This window comes from Marmota monax, unplaced genomic scaffold, assembly GCF_021218885.2.
Source record: "Marmota monax isolate L192 unplaced genomic scaffold, Marmota_monax_Labrador192_F-V1.1 WCK01_AAM20220418_F8-fsc00003, whole genome shotgun sequence".
Lineage (NCBI taxonomy): Eukaryota > Metazoa > Chordata > Mammalia > Rodentia > Sciuridae > Marmota > Marmota monax.
This window is the reverse complement of record NW_026694084.1, coordinates 735,778-759,893: the sequence shown is the minus strand read 5'-3', so window position 1 is coordinate 759,893 and position 24,116 is coordinate 735,778. Positions and strand designations below refer to the sequence as shown.

The 24,116-nt window shown below is 34.6% G+C and overlaps 1 protein-coding gene across 1 annotated transcript in view; it reads left to right on the top strand.

The window, feature by feature from the left end:
- Positions 1 to 21,937, top strand: part of Pip4p2 (phosphatidylinositol-4,5-bisphosphate 4-phosphatase 2) — a 61,985-nt gene extending 40,048 nt beyond the window's left edge. The window contains exons 5-7 of the mRNA XM_046465006.2: positions 6,144 to 6,196; positions 17,279 to 17,369; positions 18,225 to 21,937. Coding sequence (XP_046320962.1) covers positions 6,144 to 6,196; positions 17,279 to 17,369; positions 18,225 to 18,368 — 288 coding nt within the window. The 3' untranslated portion in view covers positions 18,369 to 21,937. The remainder of the gene's footprint in view (positions 1 to 6,143; positions 6,197 to 17,278; positions 17,370 to 18,224) is intronic.
- The last annotated feature ends 2,179 nt before the right edge of the window (positions 21,938 to 24,116 follow it).

Genomic DNA, 24,116 nt, shown 5'->3' with positions numbered 1-24,116 from the left:
TGCCTTTGATTTATGCGTGTTGATTTTATATCCTGCCACTTTGCTGAATTCATTTATTAGCTCTAATAGTTTCTTTGTAGACCCTTTTGGGTCTGCTAGGTATAGAATCATGTCATCTGCAAATAGTGATAATTTAAGTTCTTCTTTTCCTATTTTGATGCCTTTAATTTCTTTGGTCTGTCTAATTGCTCTGTCCAGTGTTTCGAGAACTATGTTGAACAGAAGTGGTGAGAGAGGGCATCCCTGTCTTGTTCCAGATTTTAGAGGGAATGCCTTCAGTTTTTCTCCATTCAGAATGATGCTTTCCTGAGGCTTAGCATAGATTGCTTTTACAATATTGAGGTATGTTCCTGTTATCCCTAGTTTTTCTAGAGTTTTGAACATAAAGGGATGCTGTACTTTGTCGAATGCTTTTTCCGCATCTATCGAGATGATCATATGGTTCTTATTTTTAAGTCTATTGATGTGGTGAATAACATTTATTGATTTCCGTATATTGAACCAGCCTTGCATCCCAGGGATGAATCCTACTTGATCATGGTGCACAATTTTTTTGATATGTTTTTGTATCCGCGTGGCCAGAATTTTATTGAGGATTTTTGCATCTAGGTTCATTAGAGATATTGGTCTGTAGTTTTCTTTCTTTGAAGTGTCTTTGTCTGGTTTAGGTATCAGGGTGATGTTGGCCTCGTAGAATGAATTTGGAAGTTCTCCCTCTTTTTCTATTTCCTGAAGTAGCTTGAAAAGTATTGGTATTAGTTCCTCTTTAAAGGTTTTGTAAAACTCTGCTGTATACCCATCCGGTCCTGGGCTTTTCTTAGTTGGTAGTCTTTTGATGGTTTCTTCTATTTCCTCAATTGATATTGGTCTGTTTAGGTTGTCTATATCCTCCTGACTCAATCTGGGCAGATCATATGACTTAAGAAATTTATCGATGCCTTCACTATCTTCTAATTTATTGGAGTATAAGGATTCAAAATAATTTTTGATTATCTTCTGTATTTCTGAAGTGTCTGTTGTGATATTGCCTCTTTCATCCCGTATGTTAGTAATTTGAGTTCTCTCTCTTCTCTTCGCTAGCATGGCTAAGGGTCTGTCGATTTTGTTTATTTTTTCAAAGAACCAACTTTTAGTTTTGTCAATTTTTTCAATTGTTTCTTTTGTTTCGATTTCATTAATTTCAGCTCTGATTTTAATTATTTCTTGCCTTCTACTTCTTTTGCTGTTGTTTTGCTCTTCTTTTTCTAGGATTTTGAGATGAAGTATGAGATCATTTATTTGTTTTTTTCTTTTTTTAAGGAATGAACTCCAAGCAATGAATTTTCCTCTTAGAACTGCTTTCAATGTGTCCCATAGATTCCGATATGTTGTGTCTGTGTTTTCATTAATCTCTAAGAATTTTTTAATTTCTTCCTTGATGTCCTCTATAACTCATTGATCATTCAGTAACCTATTGTTCATTCTCCAAGTGATGTATTCTTTTTCCTTCCTTCTTTTATCGTTGATTTTCAGTTCCATTCCATTATGATCAGATAGGATGCATGGTATTATCTCTACTCCTTTATATTGTCTAAGAGTTTCCCTGTGACATAATATATGGTCTATTTTTGAGAAGGATCCATGTGCTGCTGAGAAAAAAGTGTAACTGCTTGATGTTGGTTGGTATATTCTATATATGTCAATTAAGTCTAGGTTATTAATTGTGTTATTGAGTTCTATAGTTTCCTTATTCAACTTTTGTTTGGAAGATCTGTCCAGTGGTGATAGAGGTGTGTTGAAGTCTCCCATGATTATTGTATGGTGGTCTATTAGACTCTTGAACTTGAGAAGAGTTTGTTTGATGAACATAGCTGCACCATTGTTTGGGGCATATATATTTATGATTGTTATGTCTTGTTGGTTTATGGTTCCCTTGAGCAGTATGTAGTGTCCCTCTTTATCCCTTTTGATTAACTTTGGCTTGAAATCTATTTTATTTGATATGAGTATGGATACTCCTGCTTGTTTCCGAAGTCCATATGAGTGATATGATTTTTCCCAACCTTTCACCTTCAGCCTATGTATGTCTTTTCCTATCAAATGCGTCTCCTGTAGGCAGCATATTGTTGGGTCTTGTGTCTCTTGATTGGTGAGTTTAAGCCATTAACATTTAGGGTTATTATTGAGATATGGGTTGTTCTTCCAGCCATATTTGTTTATTTATGTTACTAAACATGGTTTGTTTTCCTCTTTGATTATTTTCCCCCCTTTAGTGTCCTACCTCCCACTGTTGGTTTTCATTGTTATTTTCCATTTCCTCTTCCTGTAATGTTTTGCCAAGGATGTTTAGAAGAGATAGTTTTCTAGCTGCAAATTCTTTTAACTTTTGTTTATCGTGGAAGGTTTTAATTTCATCTTCCATCCTGAAGCTTAATTTCGCTGGAAACACAATTCTTGGTTGGAACCCATTTTCTTTCAGTGTTTGAAATATGTTATTCCAGGATCTTCTAGCTTTCAGAGTCTGTGTTGAAAGATCAGCTGTTATCCTGATTGGCTTACCCCTAAATGTGATCTGCTTCCTTTCTCTTGTAGCTTTTAAAATTCTCTCCTTATTCTGTATGTTGGGCATCTTCATTATAATGTGTCTAGGTGTGGGTCTCTTATGATTTTGCACATTCGGCGTCCTGTAGGCTTCTAGGATTTGGGGTTCTGTCTCATTCTTCAAGTCTGGGAAGTTTTCTCGTATTATTTCATTGAATAGATTGCTCATTCCTTTGGTTTGAAACTCTGTCCCTTCCTGTATCCCAATGACTCTTAAATTTGGTCTCTTGATGTTATCCCATATTTCTTGGATGTTCTGCTCATGGTTTCTTAACAGTCTTGCTGAGCTGTCTATGTTCTTTTCAAGTTGAAATACTTTATCTTCATTGTCTGATGTTCTGTCTTCTAAGTGTTCTACTCTGCTGGTAGTATTCTCAATTGAGTTTTTAAGTTGGCTTATTGCTTCCTGCATTTCTAGGATTTCTGTTTGTTTGTTTTTTATAACCTCTATTTCCCTGTGTAGTTGATCTTTTGCTTCTTGGATTTGTTTATGTAATTCATTGTGGAAGTGATCTTCCATTGTCTGATTTTGCTGTGTGATGTCTTCCTTGAGACTCCAGATCATCTGAAGCATGTATATCCTGAATTCTTTATCTGACATTCCATCTGCTGCAGCTATTACCTCTTCTAACGTTGAGTTGACCTGCAATGCTTGTGGTCCTTTCTTTCCTTGTCTCTTCATACTGTTCGCGTTCCTTTCTACTTGGTGAAACTGTTGTGCTATTGAATTTTCCCCCTATATATTTATATTGGTCTTGTATAGTTGCAAAGTCTCCCTCGAAGGCGCGGGCGGCGGCTCTGCCCCTCCTTCAATTGGGGCAATGTGCCTACCACGCCGGCAGGCCGCTGGGCCTGCTCTGCCGATCGGTAGCAGGTCCGCGTACCTTGCAGGCGCGGGCAGCGGCTCTGTCCCTCTGCGGGCCGCTAGGCTTGTTCTGTCGGTGGTCGCAGTTCTGTCTACTTTGCAGGCGCAGGCAGCGGCACTGCCCCTCTGCAGGCCTCTGGGGCTGTACTGCCAGTGGGTCGCAGGTCCGCCTACCTTGCAGGCGCGGGGGGGGGGGCGGCTCTACCCTTCCTCAGGCCACTGGGCCTGTTCTGTCTCTCGTTTGCAGGTCTGGCCTGTTCTGATGGTGGTCACAGTTCCGTCTACCTTGCAGGCGCGGGGGGGAGGGGGCGGCTCTGCCTCTCAGCAGGCCGCTGCTCCTCTTCTGCCGGTGGGTCGCAGGCCCGCCTACCTTGCAGGAGTGATTGGAAGCTCTGTTTGTATTTTATTTAGAGATAGGATCTCACTGAGTTGCTTAGCAGATCGCTTTTGCTGAGGCTGGCTTTGAACTATTGATCCTTCTGCCTCAGCCTCCCGAGCTGCTGGGATTATGGTGTGCACCACCATTCCCAGCAAGACAATAACTTTAATGTACATATATTTCAGAGTCAATGTTAACCATTGTCTGTTATATCCATTAAAAATATATTCCAGTAGGGTACTATTGAATTATTAATTTTAGGTAATATATATTTTTTGAGCCTTCTAAGATAAGTTTAAATAAATATATATTTGGAAACTAAGTTTGTCTATTAAATACATTGGTTTTTAGAAATAAGTAAAATATGGGAAGACTTCTAGAAATGATTGTGATTGAGGGAAATTGCTCTTGATCTTTCTTGACAGAAATGAGTTTTGTTTGTTTATTGAAACTGCAAGTTTTGGGAACAAAATTCTAAGTGTAAGAAACAATGTTTTAAATAGAGGAACAGTCATAAGTCAACTTCTTTTCAAAAGCAGTTATTTGAATTGAGTTGAGTAGATTATGACAAAATCATTTTTAATAATGAATGCCTTTCTGTTCTTAGTTTGCGACATTTAAGGGAGTACTTGTAGATAACAATAAAATCTAATGTGTGGATTCTGAGTTACTCTTGACCCAGGGTTTTGCAGATGCCTCTTCAATCCTTTTTGCTTCTTTTAACTATGAAAAACTGAAATTTGTTACTTATAGGTTATATCTAAAAGGACATTACAAATTCAGCAACTATGCTAAACGTACGGAAATATAAAAGAGCACTTAATATTTCTATATCCTTCTACTACCAAATGTTCTGTTCCGATTTCTGTAAAAATCTACGTAAATCTGTTCAGCACATTACTTCTAGAACTTTTACTGATAAAAGTAACTTCAAAATAATTCAAGTTGTTACAAAGTATAAGTAAATGAGAGGAAGTTTTGCTGTTGTTTCAAAGATGATGTTGCCTTGGGTTGATATTCTCAGATGTTGAAAAACAGTAATCTTGAAAAATAAATGAAAGTAAAAAAATTCACATGAACAGTCATGTGAATTTTTATTTCTAGTTTCCCTGTCTTAAGACTCTATGTTCCTATTGTGACAGAGAAATTATCAAAGTTCATTAAATTTCATGATATTTGACATAATGATGAAGGAGTCCAAGAAACCCAAATTTGTTAGAAAAAAGCATGTTTCACATATTTTCTGAAAATTATATTGTGTGGAAAACATTTAAATATGAATAAGTTCTTGAAACCTCGCTGCCTACAATTTGAATCTTCTAGAAAGAAAAATTGATGACCTAGAGTCTTATATAAAATTAATTTTGATAGAGGAAAAGTTGTTTGATGATGAACTACTAAAGTACTTAAAGAAATTCCCCTAAAACTATAAAAGAAATAATACTCGTATCTTTTCTAGAAGGTATATAGAAAAATAAACAAGGTGGAAAGTTAAAAGCCATTTTTGAATGGAGGGGGTCACATAGAGTGCGGCAGAGTGAACTGAGGACCTTGCACATGTTCAGCTTATGCTCCACCATGAGCCACACCCACAGCACATTAGGAAATCACTTTAAAAATCCATATTATGGGGCAAAGATTTAAATTTTCATTGCATATTTTTTGAAAGACTTTAACCTACTATCAGGAAGGCATTTTGAATACCTGAATAATATTCCTATGAAGAAGATAGTACATTCTATCACCTACATTTATAGGAAAGAAAACAAGAAAAGTGTACCAAGAAGTACTGTGTTTTTTTTTTTGCATGGTGCAAACAATGACAAAGGAGAAGTAGTTTTTTGGTTTCAGTTGGCCAGTATCTCGTTTGTGTGGTTTATGTATTTTGTGGCTATTCACATAACTAGAATAAATAGTTGCATTATAGTAATAAATCTAACTCTTTTCCTGTAGTCTGATTTTCAAGACCAAAGGAAAAACAACTTGGAAGGTCTATGAAATACCCTGGAAGTGAACTGAAATGTGAAGAGCAAGGAGATGACCCTAACTACCTCATTACATTCAGTTTTCATTGTAAAACTAATCTAGATTGCGTCAGAGCCTTGGAAAAGTCATGGGAACTGTTTCAGAAGGAGATCCCAAACTGTATTTTGAGGGCAGGAGAGAAGTGTTGGAGGAAAAAACTCATGTAACCATGAGAAGGCAATCGCTTCTGCTGTCGTCCCTGATGACATTTAAACTAAAAGAAGCATTTTATCAGATTGGATGGTTTCCAGCTGTTTTTTTTTTTTTTTCAATTCCTCTTTATTTATTTTACAGTGGATGGAACTGAGGTTCAACACTCTGGCAAAATGCCCACACTGCAAAAAAATGTAAGTTTTCTACCTTTGGAGATACTTATTGGGAAGTACTTGAAAATAGTTTAAGGAGTTCAGAACTTAAGTAACTTAAGTAGAGTTTGATTTATATATATATATATATATATATATATATATATATATATATAGATAGATAGATAGTTTTCAAAACTAAAGATAAGCTATTTTTAAACTAATTAATATATTCCATTTTGAAATTAAAATGCTTATACTTGAGTATCATTCTCTAAAGAGAAATTGGTTTCTAAGAAACTAAAATTGATAAATTGGCAGTTACCTGGTAAGGGTTTTCAAATGTCCTAGTAAGTTACAATATAAAAAACAAATAAGAAAAAAAAGTGGTGAATTTTTATCCCATATGCAAAATCTTCTCTACTGAGGAAGCTCACATAGACACCCAATGCCTTACACATATCAAAATTCCAGCTACCCGAAGGAAAGTGGATGTTCAGCATAAGCCATGTTGTTTATTTATACAAACAATTTACACATAGTTTGTCAGTCAGGGAATAGTGGGAACTCTCAAAATCTTAAGTTCCTGGATGCCAGTTAAGGGCCAAACTTGAGCATAAGGCTTTCTAAGGACAGCAGACTCAGGCCTGCTAAGTTAATCCTTTATGCACAGTTTGTATTTGGATCATGAATTTTCAATTAAATTATCCTCCACTTATATGTGTGAATTATTGCTTAAGCAAGGGAAATTAAATTGGAATGCTTTGAAAATTCAATTTTAAATTGAGAATATAGGGATCATAATTTTTTTGTCTTACCTTTTATATATGAATACCTTATCTAGTTTGAGAATAGAGAAATCCCAAGAGTGGTTCCTAGAAAAATATAATTAAATGGCTAAAATATAGAGCATATGTAATAAAATGCCTCTATTTATCTGTTAGGTCTGATTCCAACTAAATATAGCCATAAGAGAATGTCTTCTTTACAGCATATTTTAAAATATTTTTAGTTATAGATGGATGCAATATCTTTATTTTGTTTATTCATTTTTATGTGGTGCTGAGGATCGAACCCAGCGCCTCACATGTACGAGGCAAGCGCTCTGCCACTGAGCCACAACCCCAGCCCCATACAGCATATTTTTAGCTTTCAAAGAATAGACATTTCCTTTTCATTTGTAAAATTAATCATTCAAATTATTAACTTTATTGAGTTCAGTTGAAATCTGTTCATGGAGATGACCCCAAATAAGTACACAGAAAAATTCATATTTGAGGGACATACCTATACTCCCCCCAACACATATGAATATACATGTGAATGATACATATTTTTGTTTATTATCTGTATTTTCACAAAAATGAACAAAACTAAATTTCAGATATCTGCACCAAAAACATCAAATTGGATAAAAAAAATGATAGAAAATAGAAAGTAGAGACTTCTTGTGATTAGCAGAGTCTGGGCCAAGCATGGCAGTAGTTGCTTTTGTACACATAAACACTAGCTATAATCTTTATAGCCATCCCAGGATGCAGGGATTTTCATCCTCATTTTACAGATGAGGAACTGTTAAGAGAGGTTAAAGATGTTATTCAAGGAAATTGTTCCATTAATTATTTTAGCACAATGGCAATATTTTGCTGGTAAAAAAAAACAAGTATTGAATGTTTCGATGCTCTGATTACAAGACAGTGTTGTTAATATAAAGAAGAATTTGTAATAATTAGGGAACAACTTTCTTAGAAATTCACACGGAATAAATCAGCTTACATATCATTCTAAGAGGAAGGTTTGTGGCCTCAGAGTCACATGCTAAGCATGAGAGGACTTGGGGCAGTCATTACTTGTATGAGAATAGATGCTGTTATCACATGAACACTCATAGCTGATATTTGGATTTCTTTTCTTTTTTGGTGTTTTTCTTCATAACAAAGGGATGGGTCAGTTGGAGTAAGAATATGAGACAGGATTTTATTTCTTTAACACAAATATCCTAAAATTACTTTTGAGTTCTAGGAGGTCCTAAATCATTACTTGGAAACTTGTGTCATTTATCTGTCTCATGAAGACATGGGGAAGCTTGCCCCAAAGCTCCAGAGATGAAGAAGCACTTCTTCAATCACTGCTTCTTCCTCACACAATGGCTGGGGTGCTGTTGATGAAGGTGATATTTGTCTTTTTATTGGGCAGATAGTGGCCACTATCCACTGGAGAGGTAGTATTATCATTCTTAAATACAACCATGCATATGTCATAATAGACCTAAGACTCACAGAAATGTTGCTTTAATCCATGATAATTCTCCTTGAATACCATTTCTTCTACATCATGATGCACTCCTTTGTGAATTGCCTCCTGCCATTTTGACCAACAGCAGACAATTACTCTCAAATGCTAGTCTTTTATTTTGTACTTCAGTGCTATAATTTAGAATTATTCATTAATTCAACAAACATTTCTGTGCTAGATACTGGTTGCTCAAAATAAAAGACATAATCTTGCTGGCAAGGAACTTAGCTTTATGGGCAAAGTGGGAGAATAGACAATTACAGTAAAGTGTTTTCAAAGAGATATGGCCAGGATGCTCTTCTCTGAAGATGAGAGGAAAAGGGATGTGAGGGAAGGCTTTCATGAGGGAGTGATGTATGAACTAAGTTACAAAAGATGAGGGGGAATCATGTAAAATGGAGGGCTAGATGGTTCACTGCAGAAGGAGCTGCTGTGCAAATGCACAGAGAGTCAAAGGGCAGGTGTGCTATTAAGGAAACAGAATGGATCAGATTGAATGTGAAGGCATAGGGGAAAGAAGCTGGAGTCTAGGATGACCTTATTTCAGACAGGCTATGGAGCCATCCACTAAAATAGGGAATTCAGGATCTAGAAGAGATGTGTTTGGCTGAGGATGATAAATTCATTTTGAACATAGATATTGAAAGTCTTCTAGGTTTGCTAGATTAAGTCTTTGTCCTATCTATCTTTTCTTTTCTGTATAATATCTATGTTGATAACAATGATCCCTTCCTTTACCAGGATAACTGAAAACTGAAAAATTTGGTATTGATCAGTTGTTTATAAAAGTACAGTTTTAACTTTAGCTAATGCCTTGCTCTAGATTCCTTTTTAAAAGTGTCCTTGATTAACTCTCTGCACCATTCCTCAAACAGCTAGCTCTAGATATTTACTCTTCCTCTTAAACTTCCCCTTAGTCCCTCTGCTCTCCCTGTCCTTGCTGGTGAGTTGCCTCCTACTGCTCTGTGATGGGGTTCTCCTTGACTCACACAGCTTCTCACTCCTACCTGTAAACCTAATTCTGTCTGTGCTCACTTCATTTCCTCTTCTAGACGGAGGTAAGTTTCTTCTCTATAAGGCTTTTGCCTTTGATTGTGTCCCCACTATGGAGCAAAACACCACTAGGACACTGAATTTGCCCTGAGGAAATTCACGTCCCAGTTGCAAGGTCCAGTAGTTCAGTCCTTACCTTGCTTGCTTGCTTTGAGTACCTGTTGATGGTCCTGGGTAGAGTGGATTGACCCCTGACACTGGGGGCAGGCTGACTAAGAATTCCGCCCTCTAAGCCTTGACCATTATTCAGCTGTCCAGGGCCAGTGGCCAGTCAGGGCCTGAGGATGGAAGTTTTAATACTGCCAGCATCAGTGTCTTTCCTTATAGGCCAGGTTGTCCTCTGGCAGGTCTGGCTTGTCTATTCCTTACCAGCTGGTCACCATTCATCATGAGGTGGGCTATGGTGGTTAGCTACTAGGAGCATCGAGCTGGATTGGCCTGGGTTGCTGGCCCAATCCTTGCCTTCCAAGTTCTTTCTAGATCAGGCATCAGGATGGGGCCAGCAGCTGGTCCCTGGTTGTTTTTTTCCCTTAAAATTTGTTCCTTTCTTGGTTTTCAGATACCATTTTTTTCCTAAGTTTTTCCACTTCTCAGAACACCTCTTCTTTATTTCCTTTGTTGTTCTGGTTTTCTTTTCCACATTGTTAAATACTGCTGTTCTCCAAAGTTGGAGCTTGATCACATTGTTTCTGGATTTTCTCATGTTCTTAAGTCACTTATATGCCATCACATCATTCTAGATCTCTCTCTGGAACTCAGATATAGCTACACAATTTCTATTCACTTTCTTGCCTGTATTTATTTCAACCTGATATCTCACCGGTATCTTAAACACACAGTGGACAATTTCCCTACCCTATTCTCCAAAAACATCTTCCTTGGGTATTGATGAATATGTTATATTAATACATATTTTCCCATTTACCTAAATGACCACACAAAAAATTTAGGTGTATCTTTTCTTCATTGCCTATATCCAAATGATAATGTCCTACCAATTCTGTCCCTTGACATTTACTTTTGTCCACTTATTCTTGCCATTCCTACTTTAGTTCATGCATTCAGCATCTCTCACTAGGACTAACACAATGCTTTTTCTAAATTATCTCTTGGCCTTCATTCTTAAAGTTCTTAATTCATTATTAGAATAATGACACCCAAATACCTGCAAAGTCATACAGCTCCAAATTTTTCAGCAGCTTCCAAGTTGATGACTCTGGCATACAGTTATGCAGGTTGCATACTGCATAAACCAAGAATACAATATTTTCATTGTTATCTTAGGATTATCTATTTAATGGCACATAAATTATTTCAAGAAAAAAAACTTATTTTTTGGAAGAAATGTTCTATCTGTTGTGTGATAACTGTATTGTATAAAGTCCAAAATTAAACTCAGACATATACAGCTCTCCAGGTTTAGGACTTTGCTTGACTATCCTAGTGGTATCTTTGCTTTGTTCCACCTTTATACACAACCCCTGTGTCCCAGTCTCAACAACAACAACAACAACAACAACAACAACAACAAAAAAAATATATATATATATATTTATATATATATATATATTTAAAAAATATATATATATATATATATATATATATATATTTTACTTCTGTGGAGACATGAAACAGTTTCCTTCTCTTGTCCTGTAATCTCATCCTTCTAGGCTGGAGACAGCCTGGCTAATCCCTGAGTACCTTCCTCACCCCTGTCTACCTAGAAATCACACATATGACTTCACCAATTAGCTGAAATATCCCTTGCCTCTACTGTTCAGCTAAGAAACCTCCTCTGGCTGAAAAGTTATTCTACTGCTTGTTACTTGAACAATTTTTTTTTTCATTCCTGAACAATGCTACTATTAGTATTACTCCTCCATCTATTCACACTTTGCTCTGTCCTTAAACCTTACTGTATTAGTCTGTTTTACATTACTATGACAAAATACATGAGACTTTTGTTGAGAGCCACAGCCGAAGGGGCCCCAGCAAACTTCCAGCTGCCAGCAAACTTCCAGCTGCCAGCTGATGATTGGCTCACAGTGGCCCCAGCAAACTTCTAGCTGCCAACTGATTGGCTCCTCTGCGGTGATCACGCTCATTGGGCTTTTTCCCCGCCCTTTCAGATCAGGGAGCTGCTCATTGGGGGACTTTTTTTGGCTCTGTGCATGGCAACCCAGCCAATCAGCCTCAAGAGCAGGAGGAGTGGGGGAGGTTGAGAGGCTTGTGGGAAGCCGGTGGTGGCAGTTGGGCTCTGAAGGTTTTTCCTGAGGAGCTGTGTGGTTTGGCGTGTGTGGTTCTAAAAATAAAGTTTGTTTCTTTTGACAAGTGGCTCCTGAATTGTGCCCAGCCAGACTGCGGCAGACTTTAGTTTTTATAAATAAACTTTAGCTCACAGATGTGATCCAAGGTCAAGAGTCTGCATGTTGGGATGGCCCTCTTTCTGTTAGAACTCTGAGGCAGTGTAGAATATCACACAACAAGGGACAGAGAGGTCTCACTGAACTGTCTGACTTTTCTGTCTCTTATTATTTATTTATTTTGGTACTGGAGATTGAATGCAGGACCCTGCACATGCTAGGAAAGCACTCTACCACCAAGGTGCACCCCATCCTTCTCCCACTTTTCATAAAGCTACCATTCTATTGTAGGGTTCCACTATGATGATGCTGTCTAGACCTGATTGCCTCCCAAAGGCCCTGACTCTGAACACCATTCAAATTAACTTTATACTTTCTTTCTTTCTACCACACCAGGGAGATTAAAATGTAACATTAGTTTCCCAGGGATAAACTGTGTGCAAACCATAGCATCCACCTAATGGAGCCTCCTTGGTTTTCACATCTGAATATAGGGAGAATATGGTATCTTTTCCTTATAAATTTTATTGCCCTAGCCACACTAGCATTTTCCAGGGCTCCCTCGTAATCCTAGAGTTCAATAGGCTGTTTTCATGAGTGGGAAGATAAGTAATTTGGAAGAGCAATCATTGGATTTTTGAGAGTCTTGAATGACCTTTCCTCTTGGAAATTCACTGTCTGCATTTTGTATATGCTTTTGCCTTTCACATCCAATAATATGAAAAAAAAACAGTTAACTATGACAAACATCAAGATGCATAGTTTAGCTGATATGAGAGCTAAGATTCCAGGGCCCCAGAGTGAAGATGAAATGATAACTAGGATTATGTGGAAGGTTTTGGTGTTCCAGTAAAAATGAGAGAGGTGGCCTTGGGCTCACAGAAGGTGGAGGGATTGGAACACTGCCCCTCCTAGTATTTTTCAAGAAAAGAGTAGGGCAGGAAAAAAAAAATTCACCACAAAAGGAGAGATGAAAACTTATATCAGCAAACACCTCAACTACAAAAATGGAAGCCAGAGAACAAGTTAAAAATACTGAGAAAGTATATGTTGAACTGGATTATAGACCTATCTAAGCCACACAGAATAATGAAGGTAAAATAAAGATCTTTTTTTTTTTTTAAATTTTTTGGCAGGGGGTACTAGGGACACTCGATCACTGAGCCACATCCCTAGTCCTATTTTGCATATTATTTAGAGACAGGGTCTCACTGAGTCACTAAGTTCCTTGCCAGTGCTGAGCCTGGCTTTGAACTCACAATTCTCCTCTCAGCCTTCCCAGCCACTGGGATTACAGGCATGTACCACTGTGCCCAGCTAAAATAAAGATCTTTTTAAATGCAAAATTAACCAACCAAAAAAGACACTCAGAAAATATAGCATCTTGATACATCACTTAAAAAAAAAATCTTCTAAAAGTTGAACAAGAGAAAGTGGAAAAATATTCCAGAAGAAATTTCTGCAATGCAGAAGAGAAGGAAAACCAGAAAATTATAAATATTTACCGGGAACATTATTGCATAAAATAGTAAAAACAACATAAAATATCAATACTAACAAATTTGGAGAAAAATACACAATAGAACTTAAATATTGGATAATAATAATATGCAAGTTGGGACTAGACTGTTTCAAGTCATGCTTTCTAAGATCCTTATATTTGCTATAAAGGTACCTACTAGATGGTTTTAGTTTTTAAAAGATGTGACTGTTAAAATTTTAAGTACAACTTAAATGAATAAAATTGTAAAACTTACTTTCAAAGTAGTAAGTGGAAACTGAAATAGAAGAATAATAGTTAATCCAAAAAAAGTCTGAAAAACAAAAAAGTGGAAGAGCACAGGAAATACAGAAAGAATCAAAAGCAAAATAAGATGACAGAAATACTCCATACATCAGGCTAATCTTGCCAGTAAAATTTACTAGAAATTAACAGACTAGATTTATTTTTTTATTTTTTATTTTTTTTAAATCCCAGATAACCAAGGCAATCTTTTTTTTTTTTTAAGAGAGAAAGAGAGAGAATTTTTTTTTAATATTTATATTTTAGTTTTCGGCGGACACAACATCTTTGTTTGTATGTGGTGCTGAGGATCGAACCCGGGCCGCATGCGTGCCAGGAGAGCGCGCTGCCGCTTGAGCCACATACCCAGCCCAACAGACTAGATTTAAAAGACCTATATGAAATTTGAAGAAGAAACACATAAACATATGAGAATATAAGATGAAAATAAAAGGATGGAATATTGTGAAAGATAAAATCTGAACTTGAGCACACCAAATACTATACCTTCAAAATGTGTAAAATTAACACTAGGAGTTATAAGGACTATGTTATTGTGGATGAAGACAAATACATAAAGCAAAATTTTAATACTTTTAAAATATAGAAACTTTTCTTTATGACAGATGTAGGAAAGAATTTGCTTGATAAGGCATAAAAAGTCAAAAACCTTAAAGGAAAAGATTAGTAATTTTGAATATATTTTAATTACCTTACATTATGTTGATTTTTTTAAAATAAAACCTTCATCAAAAGATGTAATTAAAGTGAATTTTAAAAAACAGTATATGAAAAGATATATCCAGTATATATAGGCTGCCTTGGATACTATCCAGATTATACAAATGTCCTCTATGAATCGGTGAGCAAAAGGCAACACAAATCAAAGAGTCATAGATATAAATAAGCAAGTAACAGTGAAAGAAAAGGAATAGTCAGCTAGCATTTGAAAACATGGTTAACCTTGCTAAAAAACCAGGGCTACTAAAATCACAATAAAATGTAATTTTCATCCATGAAATTTTAAAAAATGAGTGTTGAAGTGTCCATGGGAATTTGTGTGGTGCAATGGTATCACTCACATACTTTTTCTGGGGATTTGTTACTTATTAAAGATATGCTATGATACAACCCAGAAATTCTATTCCTAGGTATATGTTTGAGAAGTGCCTGCAGATATAAAATGAAGAAACATCAAAGAGTATTCAAATTAGCATGGTCACCGGGTGTGATGGCAGATACCTGTAATCCCAGTGACTTGAGAGGCTGAGACAAGAGGATAACAACTTTGAGGCGAGCCTCAGCAACTTAAAGACCTTGTCTCAAAAATATTTTAAAAACTATTTATAAAGCAACATTGTTACATTTAACAAAATATTAAGAAAAAAATCCTGAATATATATCAATAGGGAGAATGATTAAACTACATGATATTCATAAAATGAAGTTAGTTGTGGAAATGAATGAACTACACTTTCATATGCCAATACAGAAATATTATACAGAGACACTTATAAAAAGGACAAATCACAGATGCATACAGTTCAACACACATACAAAATTTTACCCACACAACAATTCTGTATATTGCATACAGATACTACATGTGTATTAAATGTGTAAGAATCTGTTATTCAGGCCATAGTGTTTGTTGGTCATAGCCCCATCTCTGGGGTGAGATAGCACTTTGGTTGTGGAATGGGAGTAGATTATTTTATGGTAGACTGTTTTAGTTAATGTTTCACACCCAACAAGAACAACTTAGAGGAGAGAAAATGTTTTGGGGGCTCATGGTTTCAGAGGTCTTAGTTCATACATGGCCAACTGCATTGCTCTGGATTGAAGCTGAGGCAGCTTGGGGAAGGGCCCACTGGAGAAAGTTGCTCAGCTCATGGTCAGGAAGGTGTGTGTGTGAGAGAGAGACAGAGAGAGATCTATCCCTTTCACATCATACCTTAGTGACCCACTTCCTGTTTACAAAGCTCATAATCTGATCATTTAATCTTAAAATATTCCTGCATTAGCAGGATCTTTGAGGGGACACTTCACATCCAAACCATAATGAAGACTTCAGAAGTAGTGATGGAGTGATGAAAAAAAGGGCACAGGTTTTCTAAGCAGAATTCACACACTGAAATTGGTCTACTCAGTTTATTCTCTTGGTCCACAGAAAAGATGCTCTAATATTCATTTAGAATCTTTGATTTTTCCAGACATAATTCTAAGAAGCTTAGGTGGTTTCTGATGCATGGTAGATTAGACCTGACCAGAGTCAGGTATATAGATGGTAATGAGAAACAACCACCAGCTGTAAGACGTAAGGCAGGAAAAACCACTAAATGGATGAATAGGAATTGAAACCAAAAGCAATCTGAGGCTAAATAAAGCATAAAGGCAGTGAATTCTGCATGCCCTCTTAACTCTAGATAGAAATCTGCAACATGATAATGAATGATGACCGCTAGGTCATCCAGATGTTTATGTTTGGGTTCAAATATTCAGGAAAATATATGATCTATATTTGCAGCAGATTACACTGATTTTAAAAGATTTAGATATTAAAGGAAATGGCTTTGTTAGACAAGATTAACCTCTTTGGAATAGCATATTTCTAAATTATGTCTAGTGAATGATACATTTCTGTATTCCACTTATTCAATTGACATTCCTTGAGAGATTACAGTAGATTGGGCATGATTTTGACACTAGCTATACAAAGACCATACTTCATTATGTCTTTCACTAACAATGCCTGGTAAATTGTGTTATTAGATGTATGTATATTTAGAGGAAAAAGTGCTAATTTGGTTATTTGATCTCTGCTATACTTGTATCATTTTGTAAATTACAAATATTAGAAGAGTGAGAGAGCTAAATACTATTGCATTGGAATTTCAATTGAGGAGTACAATTGCAGTGTATACTTTTATGAATTTCCTACTGGCTTTTTGGCAGAATATTTTAAAAGTTTAGTTCTTTCATCTTTGTCACCCTAATTCTAAAAAAAAAAATTAGGAAAATGATGAAAAATAAACAATTATTTTAAATGAAGCTTAGCTGGCATAATTTATAATAATGAAAATGCTTTAAGTATGTACTTGTAGGGAATAGGTTAATTGTTCAGTTATCAGAATTAGAGTTTGAGAATACCTAATGACATAGGAAAATGCTTTTGCTATATAATGATAAGTAAAAACAATGGCAGGAGGAAAATATCCCAGATTGTTGATTGACTATATTGTGGTGGTGAGATTATAGGTAATTTTCCTTTCCTTTTTAATTCTTTTGTCTTTTTTTTCTACACTAAATATAAAGTGTTACAACTATATTTTAAAAAATCAAACACTATTTATAAGATGGTACTGCTTTTCCATTCCTGAAGAGATTGTTTGCAAATGCTATCTTGGAATGTCATCAGGGGTCACAGTGTTGGATATTGTCAATGACCAATGCTTGAATTTGTTTAAAGGCACAATAATTTCACAAATGCATTTTTATGATTTTGTCACTCATTGAAAATGACATTTTCATGCATGTTATCTATCAAGTTGAAGAAATGATAAAATCTTATGTTACTAAAGCCATAGATGTAAATACTTAATGTTCTCTTTTGTTGTCATGAATGTGCAGCTCCTCTGTGGGTAGTGCACTTCCAAGAAGACGCTGCTGTGCATATATTACCATTGGAATGATATGTATTTTCATTGGAGTTGGATTAACTGTGAGTACTGTTTTGTTGTTAGAATTCTCTTAAGTTTATCAACGTTAACCAATGGTGAGGCTTGGGACAACCTTCAGTGACCTCTGAGATTGCTGCCTCCCTAAACTTCTGAGGAACTATGGGCAATCAGAAACCCCATCCATGGACTTGGTGTTTTGTTTTGTTTTGGTTTTTCCATGGACCAGATTTTAATGATGTTCTCCCATCCAGGTAAAAAGATGTCTTTGGCCCCCTCTGAAAGTCCTTAACATTGGGAGATTTACCATCCATTAACAAAAGCCCATTTGTTTTTATTCAGTGGCAGAACCAACTTTGCATGGCCATGGAGTATCTTATATTCAAAGCAACAATCACTCTGCTATGGAGGTCTGAAAAATCATTTTTCTCTTAATCCGTATCAAGCAGAGATTTATTTCCAATATGAGGATGGCTTCTTTTTAGAGGACACTAAAATGAAACAGTTGGCATGGGGATTATGCCAGGAGAAGAGGAAGGAACTGATCTGTTTTGCTGTCATTTGCTTTCCGTGTTCCTATGTTCCTCAGTTAGTATACTATCCCATATTATTGGTAGTGTCCTACTGTGTCACATGATAGTAAAGAGTCACATAGATTGAAAACCTTATAGAGATAACATATTTTGGTGTGTTTGTTTACTTAATAAAATTTATAGTTAATATAAGTTGCAGTATGGTTTGTCAGTTATAGTCAACAGATATACCTTGAGTTTTATAGAGAATTTATGGCTTCAGTTTGGGGATGTATTTCATATGAATCACACATAAGCTGACCCAGGGTAAGCAGATATTTTCTTAATGTTTCTAATCTTTTGTTTTTATATTGCTTTTTGTTTTAGGTTGGCACTCAAGACTTTGCAAGACGATTTCATGCAACCTATGTTTCTTGGGCAATTGCTTATCTTCTAGGTCTGATTTGCCTTATCCGAGCTTGTTATTGGGGAGCCATAAGAGTCAGTTATCCAGAACACAGTTTTGCATAAGCTTGCTTAGGATTCAATGATGTGGGTGAGAGGGTCTAGCAGTTCTTGATAAGCTATTCTGGACATCTTTAAATCGTTTATCTTAACAGATTCCGTTCTAGTTTATGTGTAATAGTTTCAAGACTTTGGGAGTCTTTTATGAGTAAATAAATGCTCATTGCACTGCATTTTATGCAAATAGTTTATTTTGCTGCTAGGTTTTCAAATTCAGAATAACAAAACTGTGTTTTATGTTCTTTTAAATCAATTAAAGATATTTTTGGATGTCACCAAATATAACATAATATCACTCTATCTTATGTTCAAATCTGTTATTCCATTAATTGCTGATCTGTATTTCCAAGAAGTGTTTATAAATGTTTTTACAATTGTTTCACATTTATACTTACATTTTCATTAAACAGTATCAAAATCGCTTGCTTTAAAATCAAAGCAATATGCATTTTTGCTTGAACTGCTTACAGTAATTTTAACCTAAGATTATAGTGACCTTATTCAGGAAAAACATTTGAGTGTACTTTCAAAAACTTGACATTGTTGTCAGAGAAACATTTCTAGATAACCGTATGTTGTTTTTTGTTGTTTGTAGAAAGATATAATATTTTGGTAGTAATTTAAAATACAAGAATGAAAATATTTATTTGTTCACAGTTGGAAATGTTGGATAAATGTCTTTTCTCAAAGATCACGGGATTTTTTCCCTTTTTTTCCTTTTTATTTACCAATTATAAAAATCTGGTCTGCATTTATGGAATTTAATGTTAACACTATATGTATTCCTTTATAGAGACTGGAGGAAGTATTTCACATGACATTTTATAATACTTAATCATTTAATCAAAAATATTTACATTAGTTTGTGCTCCTTTCCATTAGATCATGGTGAATTTTTCTGGTTGGGATAATTATGTACCACTTATATATGAAAGAAGCCTATGACATTTTGCACTAGCTAAAATGTTAAGATTAGAGGTACTCTTACCATTTTTCTCAAATATAACTGGATAATTACCCAATTAATTTAAGAAAATAGATCAGAGATAAAGAGCAACATAGTTTTCTAAAAATTCACTAGGACTTATGGAATCAGCTCTTGCACTGCCCATCTTTGCAGTTTTGAAAAAGAAATTACTTAATTGAGAATATTCAAAGTCTTTCATGTGATAGAATTAGCTAATGAGATGATCTGAGTAAATTAATTGGTGATTCCAGGGATAAGACTAATATTTTAAATTATTTATGTTCCTAATTAGTATAAAAATGTACTCACCAGAGAGTTTGGAGCAAAATACATGTAAACTTCAAAGAGTAAATGATAAATGTATAAATGCAGTAGCTCAGGATTATATGTACCTTTGAAACTACACTAATAAAAATTATTGTTCAAAAATTACTTTGTTCTATTCCATTTAAAAAATAAGATATCATTTCCAAAATTGCCTTGAGATCTCACTGTAAAGTTTTCAAGTTTAAGAAGATATGCAATTTTTCTGTTTTTCTACTGTTTTCATGATTTTGTTAAAAAACATATTTTAAATTCATTTGTAATGTACTTGATGTTCAATATGAAATACTGTTTTTTTCTTATTAACTAGTTTTAACAACATCATAAATTGAAAAGTCAATACATTCTTTCCCCTTGGATTTCAAATTTTACATTAAGTTATATGCTATTCAATCTAGTTTCTTCTGGGATATAACTCTATGAGGGCAGAAACCCTGGCAATGTTATTCACTTCTTTTTTGCCATTTAGAACAGTTCCTATTATATATGTGCTCAAATATATGAAGGAATGCATGGATGAATAAATGACTGAATTTTTATTTTAAATATATATATTTAAAACATGTATATATACTATAATACACACACACACACACACACACACACACACTGTACTTTATGTTATGTGCCAGAATGTAAGGTAAATATTATAATTTCAGATTAAAGCTTTCTAAGTAAAACCTAAAAGCAGAAATCATATAGGAAAGATTGATAAAATGGGTGACTGAAACCAAATGAACAGCTCAAAAACTACTATATAAAAAAAGAATCATAAGCAAAAAAAAATGACAAAAGATAAACTGGTGAAGATATTTTCAAAATAGTGTTAATCTATGTGATAAGGGAAGGGAATAAAGACATGAAAAGCAATTTATAAAGGAAGAAATATAATTAAACATGAACTTTTTTTCCAGTTTAAGATCAAAGAACATAAGCTAAAATAGAAAGTATTTTTTATCTACCACATTAACAAAGAATGAGATAGAGCAACAATATCCTTTTAATTATGGGGATATGAGAAAACATATGTATGTGTGCATGCACACACTCACAAACCCTTTATATTCTTTGGATTAGTAGCTATGTTTGTATAATGATGTTTATCACATTTTAGTTTACAGTATGTATTAATAAAAAATAAATGAAAAACCAATAATGTGGATGGGTAAAACAATTTGGTACACTCATACTATGTAATAACAAGCAGACACTCAGAATATGATGAAAATTTCATCTACGAAATTGGAAATGGTTCACAAAATATATGACAAAATCAAATTACTAATCAATATGTGCAGTACAATCCACTTTTGGGAAAAATAAATTATGTGTGTGTTGAAAAAACTAAGGAAAATAATAATAAAAGGTTTAGAGTAATTGTCTTTGTACAATCAGAGATAAGATAAATCAATTTAAAAAGTGTTTTGTACTAAATTTGTAGTTGGAAAGTTTGTTTTGCTCTTGACAAATAGGTAAGAATGATATGTAATGATCCCATCATTATTTGCTGTATTTTCATTTAGATTTTGGAAGTTTTAAAATAAATTGTCTAAAATCCAGACTAATGAATTTCACTGATGAAAAATCCTTGAGGTTTTTTTTGTTGTTTTTTTTTTTTTTTGGCTGTACTGGGTGAACCAGGGTCACTCTACCACTGAAATACAACCCTAGCACTTTTTATTTATTTTGAGATAGGATCTCCTTAAATTGCCCAGGCTGGCCTTGAACTTGTGATCCTCCTGCCTCAGCCTCCCAAGTCACTGAGATTAGAGGCATGCTCCGCCTCACTCAGCTGACAAAACCTTTAAAGTTAACAAATACATAGTTAAGCTTATTCCTAAGAACAAAATTTTAATTAAATCCAAATTTATGAGGCTTTATAGTCAAAGTTGCTTTTAAAAAAAGAGCATGTCTCCCAGTGCCTAGTAACATAAAAAGTGCTGGGGAAAATGTTATTTGAAATAATACATCATAGCCACTAATGGTTAAAAAAAAAAAAAGGAACGTTTGTTCCCTACTCCCCAAAGTAGTGAAAATTGCTGTAGATCTTTTAGAAGAGAAAAAAATGACACCATAATCAGGTATTTTTGAGCAAGGCATTTGGGAATATACATGTCATTTTAGGAAAAAAAAAAAGAAAAAGAAAAAGGAACCTAGTAAGGACATGGGCCAGGTACAGTGCTACTAGTCTCATAAAATGTGCTGTTTAAATATTCACAGAAATCAAGGAAGCAAGTATCCTTGTTTCTCTTTTACAAGAGAATCCAATTATTACTCCCATAGATCTGAAAAGCTAGATTTTAAGAAAGACAAGAATCTGTCTTCAAAACAATCATTCCCAGATAATTATATTTCCTGGTTCATATCCTGAAAAAAAAAAAAAACTGTCATTCTATGTTGAAGGAATATGCATATGTTTACTTTCACTTCTCTAACATTCATATTTCTCATATAGGAAAAACTGTGCTTGTATTTGAGTAAATAATGCCATTTATTTTGTTTAGTTTTTATTTAGTTTTGATATGGCTACACTTGCACTCATATGCTGTTATATAAGTCTATAATCATGTCCATGTTCATAATCTGTATAAACTGCCCAATTTTCATTCACTCATTGTATGTTTCTGGCATACACATACACATGTATGTAATAAGGAACAACAACAAAAAAAAACCTTAGTGTTTACTGAGCCATGTTACATTTGTTTTAACATTTAATTTCCATCATAGTTATCATTCTAAAGAGGTTAAATAATTACATAGAAGTCACTCTGCCTATATGTTTGCAACCAGCTGAAAACAAATTGTCTACCTTCAAAATTTATCTGCTTTCCACTATAAGAGATTTGATTATGCTTCACTTTATACTAACTTACTTTTGGGTTTTGTGCCCCCTGCTGTTCATTGTCTGTAGCTCACCTGTGAAAAGAAAACTAATAGAAAAAGTTTATCCCAAGTATTCTTTTCAAAATAAATAATACTCTGAAAGTATTTTTAGAAATTTGATATTACATACAAGTATATTAATTTTAAATGTTAATTTATTAATAAAGCACTATATTAATTTTCTTCTTTATAATTAACACAATCATAGATAGTAGGAATATTATGATTTAAATATGAAAAAAGTGACAATGAAAATTAAATAATGTAACTTCTTTTTATCTTTCTTGTGATGGCAAAATTTATTAACATGACTGTAAAATGCACAAAATACTAGTAAAAAGACAAAGGCATTTAATTTTTTAGTTCATTATACATACTCACAAATTTTAACACATAGTGTTAAAATTTGTGAGTATGTATAATGCACATAAGTTACCTTATGTGCATGTATTTAACTTAAGGTGGAGTGCTACATAAAAATCAGGAAAATAAAGAGCCCATATTCTTTTGGGAGCTTCCCTGCAAAGGTAGGTATCAGACCTACAAAGGGAATATTTTGTTATTTAGCAGGTGAGAATTTTTGATCTTCCATAGTCCTTTCAGTTTTGTAACAGTTATTTGAGGTAATGTATTAAATAAGAAATTATCACACACATTACTCCAGTGAATTTTTTTAATACCTTGAATGACCTATTCATATGTGTAAGAACTTTCAGCTGAATATAGAACTCTAGAAAATCTTCCAGTATTCCAATAAGTTTTTCTAAAAAAAAAACCCTTGCCAGGTCTGATTTTCATATCAAATATAACTTTGGCTTAGGCTATTAAACATTTCAATAATTATGGAGAAAATGTGTTAAGTTTTTTATTAATTATTAAGCTTTTGTCTAAGTTTTGGAAATGTATGGATAATTCCTTCACTTATATAATGCTATTTTTTCCTGGTCTCTTCCTTCATGCCTGCCTTACTTCTTCCTTCACAGCTTCTTCTCTCTTTACCATCGTTCATCCACAGGTCTCTTTTTAAAATATTTTTTAGTTTTAGGTGGACACAATATCTTTATTTTATATTTATGTGGTGCTGAGGATCAAACCCAGCACCTCGTGCTTGCTAGGTAAGCACTCTACTATACCCTCATTATCAGTGCAGACTTCAATACCTGGTTTTCATTCTTATCATGTGTCACTGATTTAAATGGAAATGGCCTAATGCTGGAGTCTAGACTTAATTCTTTGGCTGTTAAAACCCGAAAGTCTTGCTGCTTTCCACAGTAGACTTCTTCCTCTTATATCCATTCACTGATGACTTCTCAGGAAAATCACAATATCTTTTAATTGATACCTATATTCATCTAGGTGCCTCAAGTTAATAGCTGACATCATTTTCACTTCTCATCCTTATACTCTTTGCACTCCACCAATTCTCTCTTATGTTTTCAGCTATGTGCACTATTCTTTCTTCATGGACACTGCTTACTTTCTTTGTGGCTCTCATATGCATTGCATAGATTACTGTTAAACTTCTGAACTAATTTCCCTGCCTCTCTTCTTGCCTTCTCTGCTTCCTACCCTCTTCC